Source organism: Hyla sarda, chromosome 1 (assembly GCF_029499605.1).
Source record: "Hyla sarda isolate aHylSar1 chromosome 1, aHylSar1.hap1, whole genome shotgun sequence".
NCBI lineage: Eukaryota > Metazoa > Chordata > Amphibia > Anura > Hylidae > Hyla > Hyla sarda.
The window spans coordinates 224424982-224437463 of NC_079189.1; the positions used below are offsets into that span (position 1 = coordinate 224424982).

Here is a 12482-nt window from a genome sequence, read left to right on the forward strand (position 1 = left end):
GTCCTCACAGCATTATTATAACTGTGGCAAAGCGACTCCTTAGGCTGCAGTTTACTTTAGTCATTTTGTAAAAAAAAATGCTATTTAAACACCAAAAGTTGTCTCACTGACAGATTTTAATGTAATCAACTTCATCAGGGTTTTGTGCCTCTATTTCAATGAAACAGATTAGGATAGCCGTTGGACTTTGTGTACTATTATACTATGTAGAAATATTATACTTCATGTGTTGACTCATGTTGTGAACACAACCTTAGGCATAACTTAATTTTTTTTGTTTTGTTACAAGAACAGAAAAACATCACAGGATAGCCCCAAATTGTGTCTGACAGACCCCATTAACTATAATTTCCTACTAGTGTCTGCCATTTCACCAGTAAAATAGTGCAGTATGCTGCAGTATTTTTTACAGCTTAAAGGGGTACTCCGGTGGAAAACAACTGGTGGCAGAAAGTTAAACAGATTTGTAAATTATTTCTATTAAAAAATCTTTACCCTTCCAATACTTTTTAGCAGCTGTGTGCTACAGAGGAAATTGTTTTCTTTTTGAATTTCTTTTTTGTCTTGTCCACAGTGCTCTCTGCTGACACCTGATGCCTGTAAGATAAATCACCAGCTGACCAATACCAGTGAAAGAGGTGCCTAAAAAATACCTTTTATTTCCATTCTTAAAATTTATAAAAGCAACACATATGTGAATATTGTGCTTGTATTATGTCAGAAAATACCAAAACAAGGAGAAGAGAGCTGTTAAGATATATCAAGGGAGTGCTATATTGCTAAGACATAAGCACCTCCCCTTCTTTTATTTGAGTGTGATAGTTGCAACTCAAATAATAGGAATTACTCCCTTAGTCATCCACTACTGGTGACTAGTTCACCCAACGCGTTTCTGTCGCCTTTTTAAACGACGTCATCAGGGGAGTTTAACAGAACATCAAGAGTTACTTAAAAATAGTATATATGCCAGAGTCCAGTGACCCATCAGACAGTCAGAGAATATTTATAATTCTTCTCCACTACTGCCACACATGCTCTCAATCAAGGGGATATAATAAACCATATGGGTATGCCCCTTTAAGAGTTGAAGTCCTCAGCCAGCGGGGGTTTAACTTATAACCCTCCAGCTGGTGTCAAGTTCTGAGTCTTCATGTAGAATATGTCGGCAGCGCGCACTCTCGCAGTGGCGAAGAGACCGGCTGACTTCCAGATGTTCTGTTAAACTCCCCTGATGACATTGTTTAAAAAGGCGACAGAAACGCGTTGGGTGAACTAGTCACCAGTAGTGGATGACTAAGGGAGTAATTCCTATTATTTGAGTTGCAACTATCACACTCAAATAAAAGAAGGGGAGGTACTTATGTCTTAGCAATATAGCACTGCCTTGATATATCTTAACAGCTCTCTTCTCCTTGTTTTGGTATTTTCTGACATAATACAAGCACAATATTCACATATGTGTTGCTTTTATTAATTTTAAGAATGGAAATAAAAGGTATTTTTTAGGCACCTCTTTCACTGGTATTGGTCAGCTGGTGATTTATATTGTTTTGTTGCAAAGAGGATCTATGAGTATTTCGGTCGTGCACAGGACCATACCTGTTGTGTACAATAGGACCACCGGAGTACCCCTTTAATTATGGAATCTGTGATGAGAGCTCATAATAGATTTTCAGAGACAGATTTTTGTTGCAGACAGGTACAATCCTGTATCATAAACTTAAAGTGTACCTGTCATTATAAAAACTTTTGACATGCCCTACGGACATGTCACAAGTTTTCGTGGCCGGGGTCTGAGTGAACGGTCCCATAGACATTATGGGGGGAATTTATCATTATATATACACAGTTTTCACAATCTTTTTTGTGCAATTCCGTTTTTTTGTGTTTTATTTGTGCAATTTTTGATAGAACTTTACAAGTGGAATTCTAAATCACAGTGTACGGTAGAGCTGATTATGTGGTGAACATCGATTTATCCACTGCGTCTTTTCTCTTTACACGCACAAATTTTGCGCAAGTCCTGATTTTACTGCGCAAATATACACCATTAAGGAGGACACTTAAAATGTTCTAAGAATAAGTCCATCAAGTCCAGCAATATGTAATACATATTTAGATTAGACTCCAGTCTGTACAGACTGTAGATATGTAGAACTGTGTAAAATTCAAACTCCTGTTCTTGATGAGTGCAGGATATTGCACCTGTGTAGAGTGTAACCACGGATGACTGTACAGCTAAGAATACCACTGTATGTACAGGTAGGGAGAAAGAGGTACAGCTGCTAGGTCTATGTATATGTGTGATCATGTGTATGCAACAGAGCTGAGTGTGTGATTGTGATATGCAGCAAAACTGAGTGTGTGACTGCGTGTATGCAGCAGAGCTGAGTGTGTGACTGTGTGTATGCAGCAGAGCTGAGTGTTTGACTGTGTGTATGCAGCAGAGCTGAGGGTGTGATCGTGTGTATGCAGTAGAGTTGAGTGTGTGATTGTGTGTATGCAGCAGAGCTGAGTGTGTGATCATGTGTATGCAGCAGATCTGAGTGGGTGATCATGTGTATGCAGCAGAGCTGAGTGTGTGATTGTGTGTATGCAGCAGAGCTGTGTGTGTGGCTATGTGTATGCAGCAGATCTGAGTGTGTGATTGGGTGTATGCAGCAGAGCTGAGTGCGTGATCATGTGTATGCCGCAAAGCTGAGTGTGTGATTGCGTGTATGCAGCAGAGCTGAGTGCGTGATTATGTGTATGCAGCAGTGCTGAGTGTGTGATTCTGTACATGCATACACATAATCACTCATTCAGCTCTGCTCCATACACATGACGCACACTAATTTCTGCTACATGTACATGATTACAGACTCAGCTCTGGTACATGTACACAGTGTTTACCAACCAGGGTGCCTCCAGCTGTTGCAAAACTGTAACTCCCAGCATGCAAAGTTTTGCAACACTTGGAGGCAACCTGGTTGGTAAAACTGATATAGAGGTAAGGGGACAGATTGTTTAGCGAAATTACATATTTTTAAAAACCCAGCCATTCTGTGTACTTTATAAAGATTTATGATTTTTCTATTGTGCAGATTTTTGTTCAGCGCACACTTCTATATTTGCACAAAATTTATCAAAGGACGCGCACAACTTTTGTAAATTTTGAGCAAGAGTGAAAATTAAACCAGCAGTGTAAAGGGGTAGATCTGTGTCCACAATAGACGCCTTATGATAAATGTCCCCCTATGAGTGCATCCTGGTCATGTGACAGAGAGCCATAAGAGAACATGCGCTTCTCTCGGCTTGTTTTACTGATTGTTCAGGGTCTGAACACCATTAAAAAAAATTGATATGTCTCTATGACAAATCAAAAGCTTTTTATAATGACAGGTACACTTTAATTTCCAATATTAACACTTCTAGCTACTGTAAACAAATTGTGTATAAATAGATACAATACTGAACAACAGTGACAATAATATATTGTCACTATATACACATACCTGATCACTGCCAACATATAGTGTCAACCTGCATAAAGCAAGAGACAAAGGAACAAATTGTTTGCACAACAAAGGCTGTTTACAATAAAAGCTGCTAGTAACACTGCTTGGAAGATGGTTTGTTTTTTGACTGAAAGAATAAGCCAGTGTACCTAGTGAGCAGGTGCTACTGACATTTAGCCTAAGGCACAGGGACCAAGGTAGACACTGACTACAAATGGTCAGCTGCTGCCAGGTTTCAAAGTCTGGAAAATATTTTTACTGATAATTTAAGGCTTACAAAATATTAATGTTCTGAAACAAGATGAAAATATTAATGTTCTGAAACAAGATGACATCTTTAAAAATTGTGATGTTGTTGCCTATTTTGCACTACGACAATGTACTGACTACTTCCCAAATGATCAATGAAAACATATTTATTTCATGCGTTATATAAAAATCAGAACTCCATTCTACTACAGCTACCCCAAGCATGCTCAACTCAAATTCCAACGAAAATCTACTTTTTCCCTTTAGATGACTCAAGAAATCAATTGGCATCTGCCTCAAAGTTTTTTGCCTTCCTCTAAATCAACACAATAGGGTTATAGGCTGAACTTGATGGACTCTTGTCTTTCTTCATCCTTATGAACTATGTAACTGTTTAGTTTTTTTTCGACGTGTAACAAGATTAAAATCTACATAAAATTTTTAGAATATTTGCAAATGTTAATTCACTTTATTTGTACTTATTTTTCTCCATTTACATAGATACTGTAGCTGCCAGCAGCTCTGTCGATAGCCATGTGATCTACCGTACTAACAATGCTTTAGCTGTGTCACCTGACTTGACACATTGTACTGATCTCAATAGTTTCCTGTTTGACATAGGTGGGTTTCTATTTCTTTTTTTTGCTTTCTTAATAAATGTTTAGGCTATGCTCACATATGTGTTCACTTTGATACTCTGCCTTTCCTTCACCATAAAGTAGTTTGGATTACAATTATTCTTCAGCTGTTTCTGGATCAGAACAGGGTTAACATGTTGTTTTTTGGATCAAATCCACCTATGTATCAATTCACAAAGATGCAAAAAAAATATATAAAAATAAACTGTAACTTACCAATGTACCGTTTTGCTGTTAAAAAGACTAGTTGTTTCCATTCAAACACTTGTGTTTTATCTTCAAAACTGGTAAAATATCCTGATGGACTTCCCATTAATTCAAAACCTAAAAAAGATAAAAAGCTTTGATTTACTGACTATTTGTGGGGACTTGCCCATATGCCCCTAGAGGTCCCTCAAATGAGATTGTGTAGTTCTCTATCTACAGAGACAAATCTGTGGTCAAACAATTTATCATAATTTGGGCATATCCTAGCAAAATATCAATATTTACTTTCATAGGAAAAACAATTTTACCCCTTAACGACCAAGGACGAGTATACACGTCATAGTGCTGTCAATAGGGTATGGCACGGGCTCCCGACTCGAGACGGAGCCATACCGGCCGACCCTCAGCTGATTCTTGCAGCTGAGGGCCGGCGTTAATAGCCGAAATGTGGCGTCTAAAGGAACCTGTAAATGCTCCCTGGTGGTCCAGTGGGGTGGATCCCCCCCCCGGTGGTCCAGTGGGGTGGATCGCCCCCCCCCCCCCCGCAGTGCGATCGCAGTGGGCGCTGGCGATTCGCTGCTGAGGTAGCCGGAGGGCTTACCTCTCCTGTAGCGTTGGCTGCGGCGCTGAGAATGATAAAGCTTGGGAGAACCAGGCTTTATCAATCGAGCGCAGAGCACTAAGATCATAAGATCAATGTGGTTCTATGGAACTACATTGATCTGTATGAGGAATCTAATGATTCTTCCTAAAAGTCCTCTAAGGGGACTAAAAGTTTAAAAAGTAAAAAAAAAAGCACACATTAATCCCTTCATTATTAAAAGTTTAAATCACCCCCCTTTTCCCAAATTCCATATAAAAACATAATAAAAATAAAACACAGGTGGTATCACCGCGTACGTAAATGTCCAAACTATAAAAATATAATGTTAATTAAACTGCACGATCAATGGCGTTTACGTAAAAAAACAACAAAGTCCAAAATTGCGTATTTTTGGTCACTTTGTATATACATAAAAATGTTTAAAAACCGATCAAAAACTCCCATCAAAACAATGAAAACTTCAGATTATGGTGCAAAAAATGAGCCCTCATACCTACCAGTAAATGGAAAAATAAAAAAGTTATAGGGGGTCAGACGAGGAAATTTTAAACCTACTAATTTTCGTGCATAAAGTTATAATTTTGTAACAGAAGTGAAATAAAACAAAATTACAAAATGGCGTTTTTTGTTTTCAATTTTCCCCCACAAATATTTTTTTTCTGGTTTCTCCGTAGATTTTGTGGTAAAATTATTGATGTCATTACAAAGTAAAATTGGTGGCACAAAAAACAAGCCCTCATATGAGTTTGTAGGTGGAAAATTGAAAGCGTTGGAAGGTGAGGAGGAAAAAACTAAAGTGCAAAAATGAAAAAAACTGTGTCCCCTGGACATCTTATCCCCTATCCAAAGGTTAGGAGATAAGATGTCTAATTGCAGGTGTCCCGCTGCTGGGGACCCCCGGGATCTCGGCTGCAGCATCCCGCTGTCATTATTGCACAGAGCAAACTCGCTCTGTGCTTTATAACGGTTAATGTCAGTAATGACAGCGGGGTACTGCAGCCGAGATCCCGGGGGTCCCCAGCAGCAGGACTCTCGCGATCAGACATCTTATCCCTTATCCTTTGGATAGGGGATAAGATGTCTAGGGGGCGGAGTACCTCTTTAAGGGGGTTAAAGGGATTCTGTCACTAGGTTTATCCTGCCCTATCTAAGGGCAACATAAACTAGTGACAGAGACACGGATCAGGACAATTTATTACTGTGGTCTGTGCAGCCGTTTGGAAGATATAGTTGTTCATTTTATGTACAGTGGGGATCAAAAGTTTGGGCACCCCAGGTAAAAATATGTATTAATGTGCATAAAGAAGCCAAGGAAAGATGGAAAAATCTCCAAAAGGCATCAAATTACAGATTAGACATTCTTATAATATGTCAACAAAAGTTAGATTTTATTTCCATCATTTACACTTTCAAAATAACAGAAAACATAAAAATGGCGCCTGCAGAGTTAATATCTTGTACTGCCCCCTTTGGCAAGTATCACAGCTTGTAAATGCTTTTTGTAGCCAGCCAAAAGTCTTTCAATTCTTGTTTGAGGCATTTTTGCCCATTCTTCCTTACAAGTCTTCCAGTTCTTTGAGATTTCTGGGCTGTCTGTCACACACACTGCTCTTTTAAGGCCTATCCATAGATTTTCAATTATGTTGAGGTCAGGAGATTGTGAAGGCCATGGCAAAACCTTCAGTTTATGCCTCATGATGTAATCCCCCGTCGATTTCGAGGTGTGTTTAGGATCAATATCCATGTGTAGAAGCCATCCTCTCTTTAACTTCAGCTTTTTCACAGATGGCATCAAGTTAGCATCCAAAATTTGTGGACATTTTATTGAATCAATTTTTCCTTCTACTCGTGAGATGTTCCCTGTGCCACTGGCTGCAATACAACTCCAAAGCATGATTGATCCACCCCCATGCTTAACAGTTGGACAGAGGTTCTTTTCATTAAATTCTGTTCCCCTTCTTCTCCAAACATACCTTTGCTCATTCCAGCCAAAAAGTTCAATTTTAACCTCTTCGGTCCACAGAACTTGTTTCCAAAATGCATCAGGCTTGTCTATATGTTCATTTTTCAAAGTTCAAACGCTGATTTTTGTGGTGAAGACGTAGAAGAGGTTTTCTTCTAATGACTCTTCCATAAGGACCATATTTGTACAAGTATCTCTTTATAGTGGAATAGTGTACCACAACTCCAGTGTCTGCCAGATCTTTCTGGAGGGATTGTGCAGTCAAACGTGGGTTTCGAATTATTTTTCTCACAATCCTGCAAGCTGTACTGTCTGATATTTTTCTTGGTCTTCCAGATCTTGCTTTAACTTACACTGTTCCTGATGACTGCCATTTCTTAATTACATTCCGAACAGAGCATATTGATATCTGAAAACGTTTTGCTATCTTCTCTTAGCCTTCTCCAGCTTTGTGAGCATCAACTATTTTCAGTTTCAGATTTCTAGACAACTGCTTAGAAGAACCCATGGTGCTGATTGTTGGGGCAAGGTCAGATGAGTCTGGGCATTTAAAACCTTTGAGATTGACATCACCTGGTCTTCCCAGATGATGATTGAGAACAATCCATGACACTGGAAGGTCTCAGCTTTGCAAAGGGGGCAGTGCATGCTATAAATTCTGCAGGGTGCCCAAACTTTTGCAGATGCCATTTTTTTGTTTTCTGTTATTTTGAAAGTGTAAATGATGGAAATGAAATCTAACTTTTGTTGACATTTTATAAGAATGTCTAATCTGTAATTTGATGCCTTTTGGAGATTTTTCCATCTTTCCTTGGCTTCTTTATGCACATTAATACAAATTTTTACCTGGGGTGCCCAAACTTTTGATCCCCACTGTACCAGCATCTCTCAACAGCTGTCTGACTGTACATAGAATAATAATCAGTGGGTGGTGGAGGGAAAGGGTCCTTAGAAATATGGAAGACCTGGTATGTCCTTCATCTAAGGATATACTGGCGAATGTCTCAATTTTAACATCAGTGTTGAGGGATAGCCAATGTCATTGTATACATCTACCACAGTAGTGCACCTAAATTCCTGTATTGTATTCTAATGGTTACACATCCACACCGTTTATCTGGTGGAGGATGCCATTGTGGCACTTGTAGTCTGTTGCATTGTATGCATTTTTATGCTGGGGATTGCCCTTAGCAACGGACTACAAGGGCAGGATCTGCTCCCCCAGTATATATGCACAACTGCATTTGGGGTTGAGCACCTCCTGCCATTTGAGATCACGTCTTTGTTGTTGTTTAAATCTTAAACTTGGAGGTGTATAAACTCCCCATTTAATGCGCCTTGATCACTATTAAGGCAGCATTAAGGTTCACCTGTGAGGCCGGCACACATACCAGCCAACTTAGGTGGGGCTTGTAGCCTGTCTCTCCCTCCTCCTATTGTATGTGTGCTCAGTCACACTGTAGGCAACTAGGAGCAGGCTTCGAGTCGGCCTAATGCTGCTGTAATTGCCCACTGGCCCCTGGTTTTTGCTTATCACGCACAGGTAGGTTAGTGTTAGGTCCCGTGCCACTTGAGAAACCTTGGCGTTGGTGTGCGGGCTCTGGTGTGTCCTTAATCTAAGGATATACTGGCGAATGTCTCAATTTTAACATCAGTGTTGAGGGATAGCCAATGTCACTGTATACATCTACCACAGTAGTGCACCTAAATTCCTGTAAAATATGGAAGACCACCAATTGCGTACACATAATGGAAAGGACTATAGGGGAGATTTATCATTGCTGTCTTTGTAAAGTGAGTTCTGTAGTTTTTTTTTTTTTTTTGCTTTGGTTTTGCTGGTTTGTGGACACATTTATCAAAGGGGGGGGGGGGGTGTTAATAAATTTAGCGCACTTAAGCATAAAATAGTCAATCAACTTAGAACACCATTTCTGGCCTAACTTTGACTTGCAACATTTTGAGGGTTTTGCAACTTTTTTTTAAGCCTATGTGCGACAATGACACATCATAAATTTGCAACCACTACAAATTGAAAACTGAAAGTTGATCACATAAGGCTGTTTGCTACCAACAAAAGTGTTTAGGCGCATGTGCGACCTTTTGTGCGCCCGGAGTAAGAAAAAAAAAAATCTCTAAATGCAATGATGAATCACCCCCTATTTGCAGCACTTGGTGTCCTTGATATCATTAAAGGGGTACTCCGGTGGAAAACCTTTTTTTTTTTTTTTTTCAATCAACTGGTGCCAGAAAGTTAAAGAGATTTGTAAATCACTTCTATTAAAAAAAATCTTATCCTTCCAGTACTTATTGGCTGCTGAATACTACAGAGGAAATTATTTTCTTTTTTGGAGCACAGTGCTCTCTGCTGACATCTCTGTCCATTTTAGGAACTGTCCAGAGCAGCATATGTTTACTATTGGGATTTTCTCCTACTCTGGACAGTTCTCTCCTACTCTGTTGAAGTTGAGTTGTTATTTTCTTTCTGACAACAGTGCTCTCTGCTGACACCTCTGCTTGTCTCAGGAACTGCACAGAGTAGGAGCAAATCCCTATAGCAAACCTCTAATGCTTCGGACAGTTCCTGAGACAAGCAGAGTTGTCAGCAGAGAGCACTGTTGACAGAAAGAAAAGAACAACTCAAATTCAGCAGCTGATAATTACTGGAAGGATTAAGATTTTTTAATAGAAGTAAATTACAAATCTGTTTAATTTTCTGGAGCCAGTTGATATAAAAAAATAATAATATTTTTTTCCTGGGATACCCCTTTAAATGCTCTATAGTAGCCAAGTAGAAACTGTAACCTGCACCATTTGAGCCACTGGTGATATTCAAGATTTTTTCAATGGCTTGATGTGTCACCCATGTTTTTTCCAAAGTTCACAATTGAGAGGAAATGTAAAATTGTCATTTAATGCCCCCTAATTCAACAATACAGAGGTGGTAATTCATGGCATGCCTGTATGGTGACAGCTTGTTTTCTTATTAACAGTTTACAACAATGACTAATACCATCAAAGGTTATATGTTTTCTTTTTCTCACCTGGCACCAATTCATTTTCCATCAGAATATCCATAAATTTATCCAGATTAGTGAAGTTGTAATAAACTGTTCCATTAATAACTCTGAGGAAAGAAATCATCTCTATTAGTCTCTATTAATGATTAGGGATTATTTACTAGAAAGTAGCGACATTCATAAAACGAAAAAAAAAAAAAAACCCTCAGAGAAACATTGGAGTGAACGGAGAACTATAAAAGAAGAATAATAGAAAGGTATAACAAATTAAATAAATAGGCTGTATGATACTTAAAGGGGTACTCCAGTGAAAAACATTTTTTTTTTTAAATAAACAGGTGCCAGAAAGTTGAACAGATTTGTAAATGACTTCTATTTAAAAATCTTAATCCTTCCATGACTTATCAGTTGCTGTATGCTCCACAGGAAGTTCTTTTCTTTTTGAATTTCTTTTGTGTTTGACCACAGTGCTCTATGCTGACACCTCTGTCCATGTCAAACTGTCCGGAGTAGGAAAGGTTTGCTATGGGGATTTGCTCCTACTCTGGACAGCTCCTGACATGGACAGAAGTATCAGCAGAGAGCACTGTGGTCAGACAGAAAAGAAATTCAAAAATAACTTCCTCTGTAGTATACAGCAGCTTATAAGTATTGGAAGGATTAAGGCCTTTAAAAAGAAGTACATTTACAAATCTGCTTTACTTTCTGACATTAGTCGATTTAAAAAATTTTTTCCACTGAAGTACCCCTTTAATAGTATCTCTAAAGATATATTATGAGAATATGAGTATTTTAGGAAGCTGCTGTGAAGGCAATACCATAATGTATAGTAAGCTGTGCCCAAAGACAAGCTGGATGAGGATGACAGATTAAGAATCAAATAGGGAAATGATTGTTTATCAGCATAGAGATGTTGTGTCAGGCAAAAAAAACATCACAATTCATTGTTTTTACATGTATAGATGTGCATCATAAAGTAAAGGAAATTGTATAATTAAGACCTTTAAAGTGTACCTGTCACTTGAAAAAACATTTTACATTAAAACATTTTTTTTTTTTTTAATGTAGGGTTTTTCGGACACACCCCTTTGCCATGATGACCATGTCCCTGCAGCTGTGCGTCTGTTCTGTGAGACAAAATACAGGAAGTTTGGGTGGACAAGGAGGGCTCTGTGCAGTGTGGTTCTGTGACATGCTCCTGGCTCACACAGGAGGATGATTGACAAGCCAGGAGCCTGCACAGAGCCCTGCTTGTCCCGCCTTCACTTCCTGTATTTGTCTCTGCACAGGCAATAGCTGCCGGGAGAAAACAGCATTTTTTCACTCAAAAATATACATATTTTTTAACCAATGTATATTACAAATAAACATATAAGAGTATTATCTACATTATATAAAAAGTTTTTGCTAACGACAGGTACACTTTATTACCTTAGAGGTAGACAGGCCAATTGTTATAAGGCCATGGGAGAATGGTGGCCTAAAACTGGTTGGACCCATATGCTTTGCTTCAAAATGACAAGGACTAGTGCAGAAATTTTGTGTCTAGAAGAATGGTTTTTATAAGCTAGAAAGTATGACCCCCTAACAGCCAAGGAAAAGGTGGCAAAGTGAAAAGAAAGATTGGGCTTTTCTGACCTGGGTGGCAAAACCAACAACCAAGAACTGGGTGGCAAAACCAAGATCCCATGGCCTTATAGCAATTGGCCTGTCTACCTCTAAGGTATTTAACCCCTTAAGGACCAGTCCCATTCTGGCCTTAAGGTCCAGAGCATTTTTTTGCCCATCTGACTACAGTCACTTTAACCCCTTAATGACCAAGCCCATTTTCACCTCAAGGACCAGGTCAATTTTATTTTTGCGTTTTCTTTTTTTTCTCCTCGCCTTCTAAAATCCATAACTCCATTATATTTCCATGTACAGACCCATATAAGGGCTTGTTTTTTGCATGACCAATTGTACTTTGTAATGAAACCTCTCATTTTACTATAAAATGTACGGCGAACCCGAATTTTTTTTTTTTAGAGAGGAAATTTAAATGAAAACCAAAATTTTGCACATTTTGGAGGGTTTTGTTTTCACACTGTACACTTTACAGAAAAAATGACATGTGTTCTTTATTCTGTGGGTCAATACGATTAAAATGATACCCATGGCTAGATACTTTTATATTTTTGTACCGCTTAAAAAAAATCTAAAACTTTTTGTACAAAATCTGTAATCTAAAATCGCCCTGTTTTCACCACCTATAACTTTCATTTTTCCATATATAGGGCGGTATGAGGGCTAATGTTTTGTGCCATCATC

At 38.7% G+C, this 12482-nt stretch overlaps 2 protein-coding genes across 7 annotated transcripts in view; one reads left to right on the top strand and one right to left on the bottom strand.

The window, feature by feature from the left end:
- IDUA (alpha-L-iduronidase) overlaps positions 1-12482 on the bottom strand; it is a 145126-nt gene that overhangs the window by 41830 nt on the left and 90814 nt on the right. For all 5 annotated transcript variants that reach the window (XM_056568822.1, XM_056568820.1, XM_056568824.1 and 2 more), the window contains 2 exons: positions 10200-10282; positions 4601-4708 (listed from right to left, as the gene is read on the bottom strand). In XM_056568822.1, coding sequence (XP_056424797.1) covers positions 4601-4708; positions 10200-10282 — 191 coding nt within the window. The remainder of the gene's footprint in view (positions 1-4600; positions 4709-10199; positions 10283-12482) is intronic.
- The window catches only part of LOC130364965 (sulfate anion transporter 1-like), a 60926-nt gene that overhangs the window by 4425 nt on the left and 44019 nt on the right, over positions 1-12482 (top strand). Inside the window, exon 2 of one of the 2 annotated variants that reach the window (XM_056568825.1) lies at positions 4248-4367. The exons of the other annotated variant lie outside the window; for it this stretch is intronic. The gene's annotated coding sequence lies outside the window, so the exon portion shown is untranslated. The remainder of the gene's footprint in view (positions 1-4247; positions 4368-12482) is intronic. 2 annotated transcript variants of the gene reach the window in all.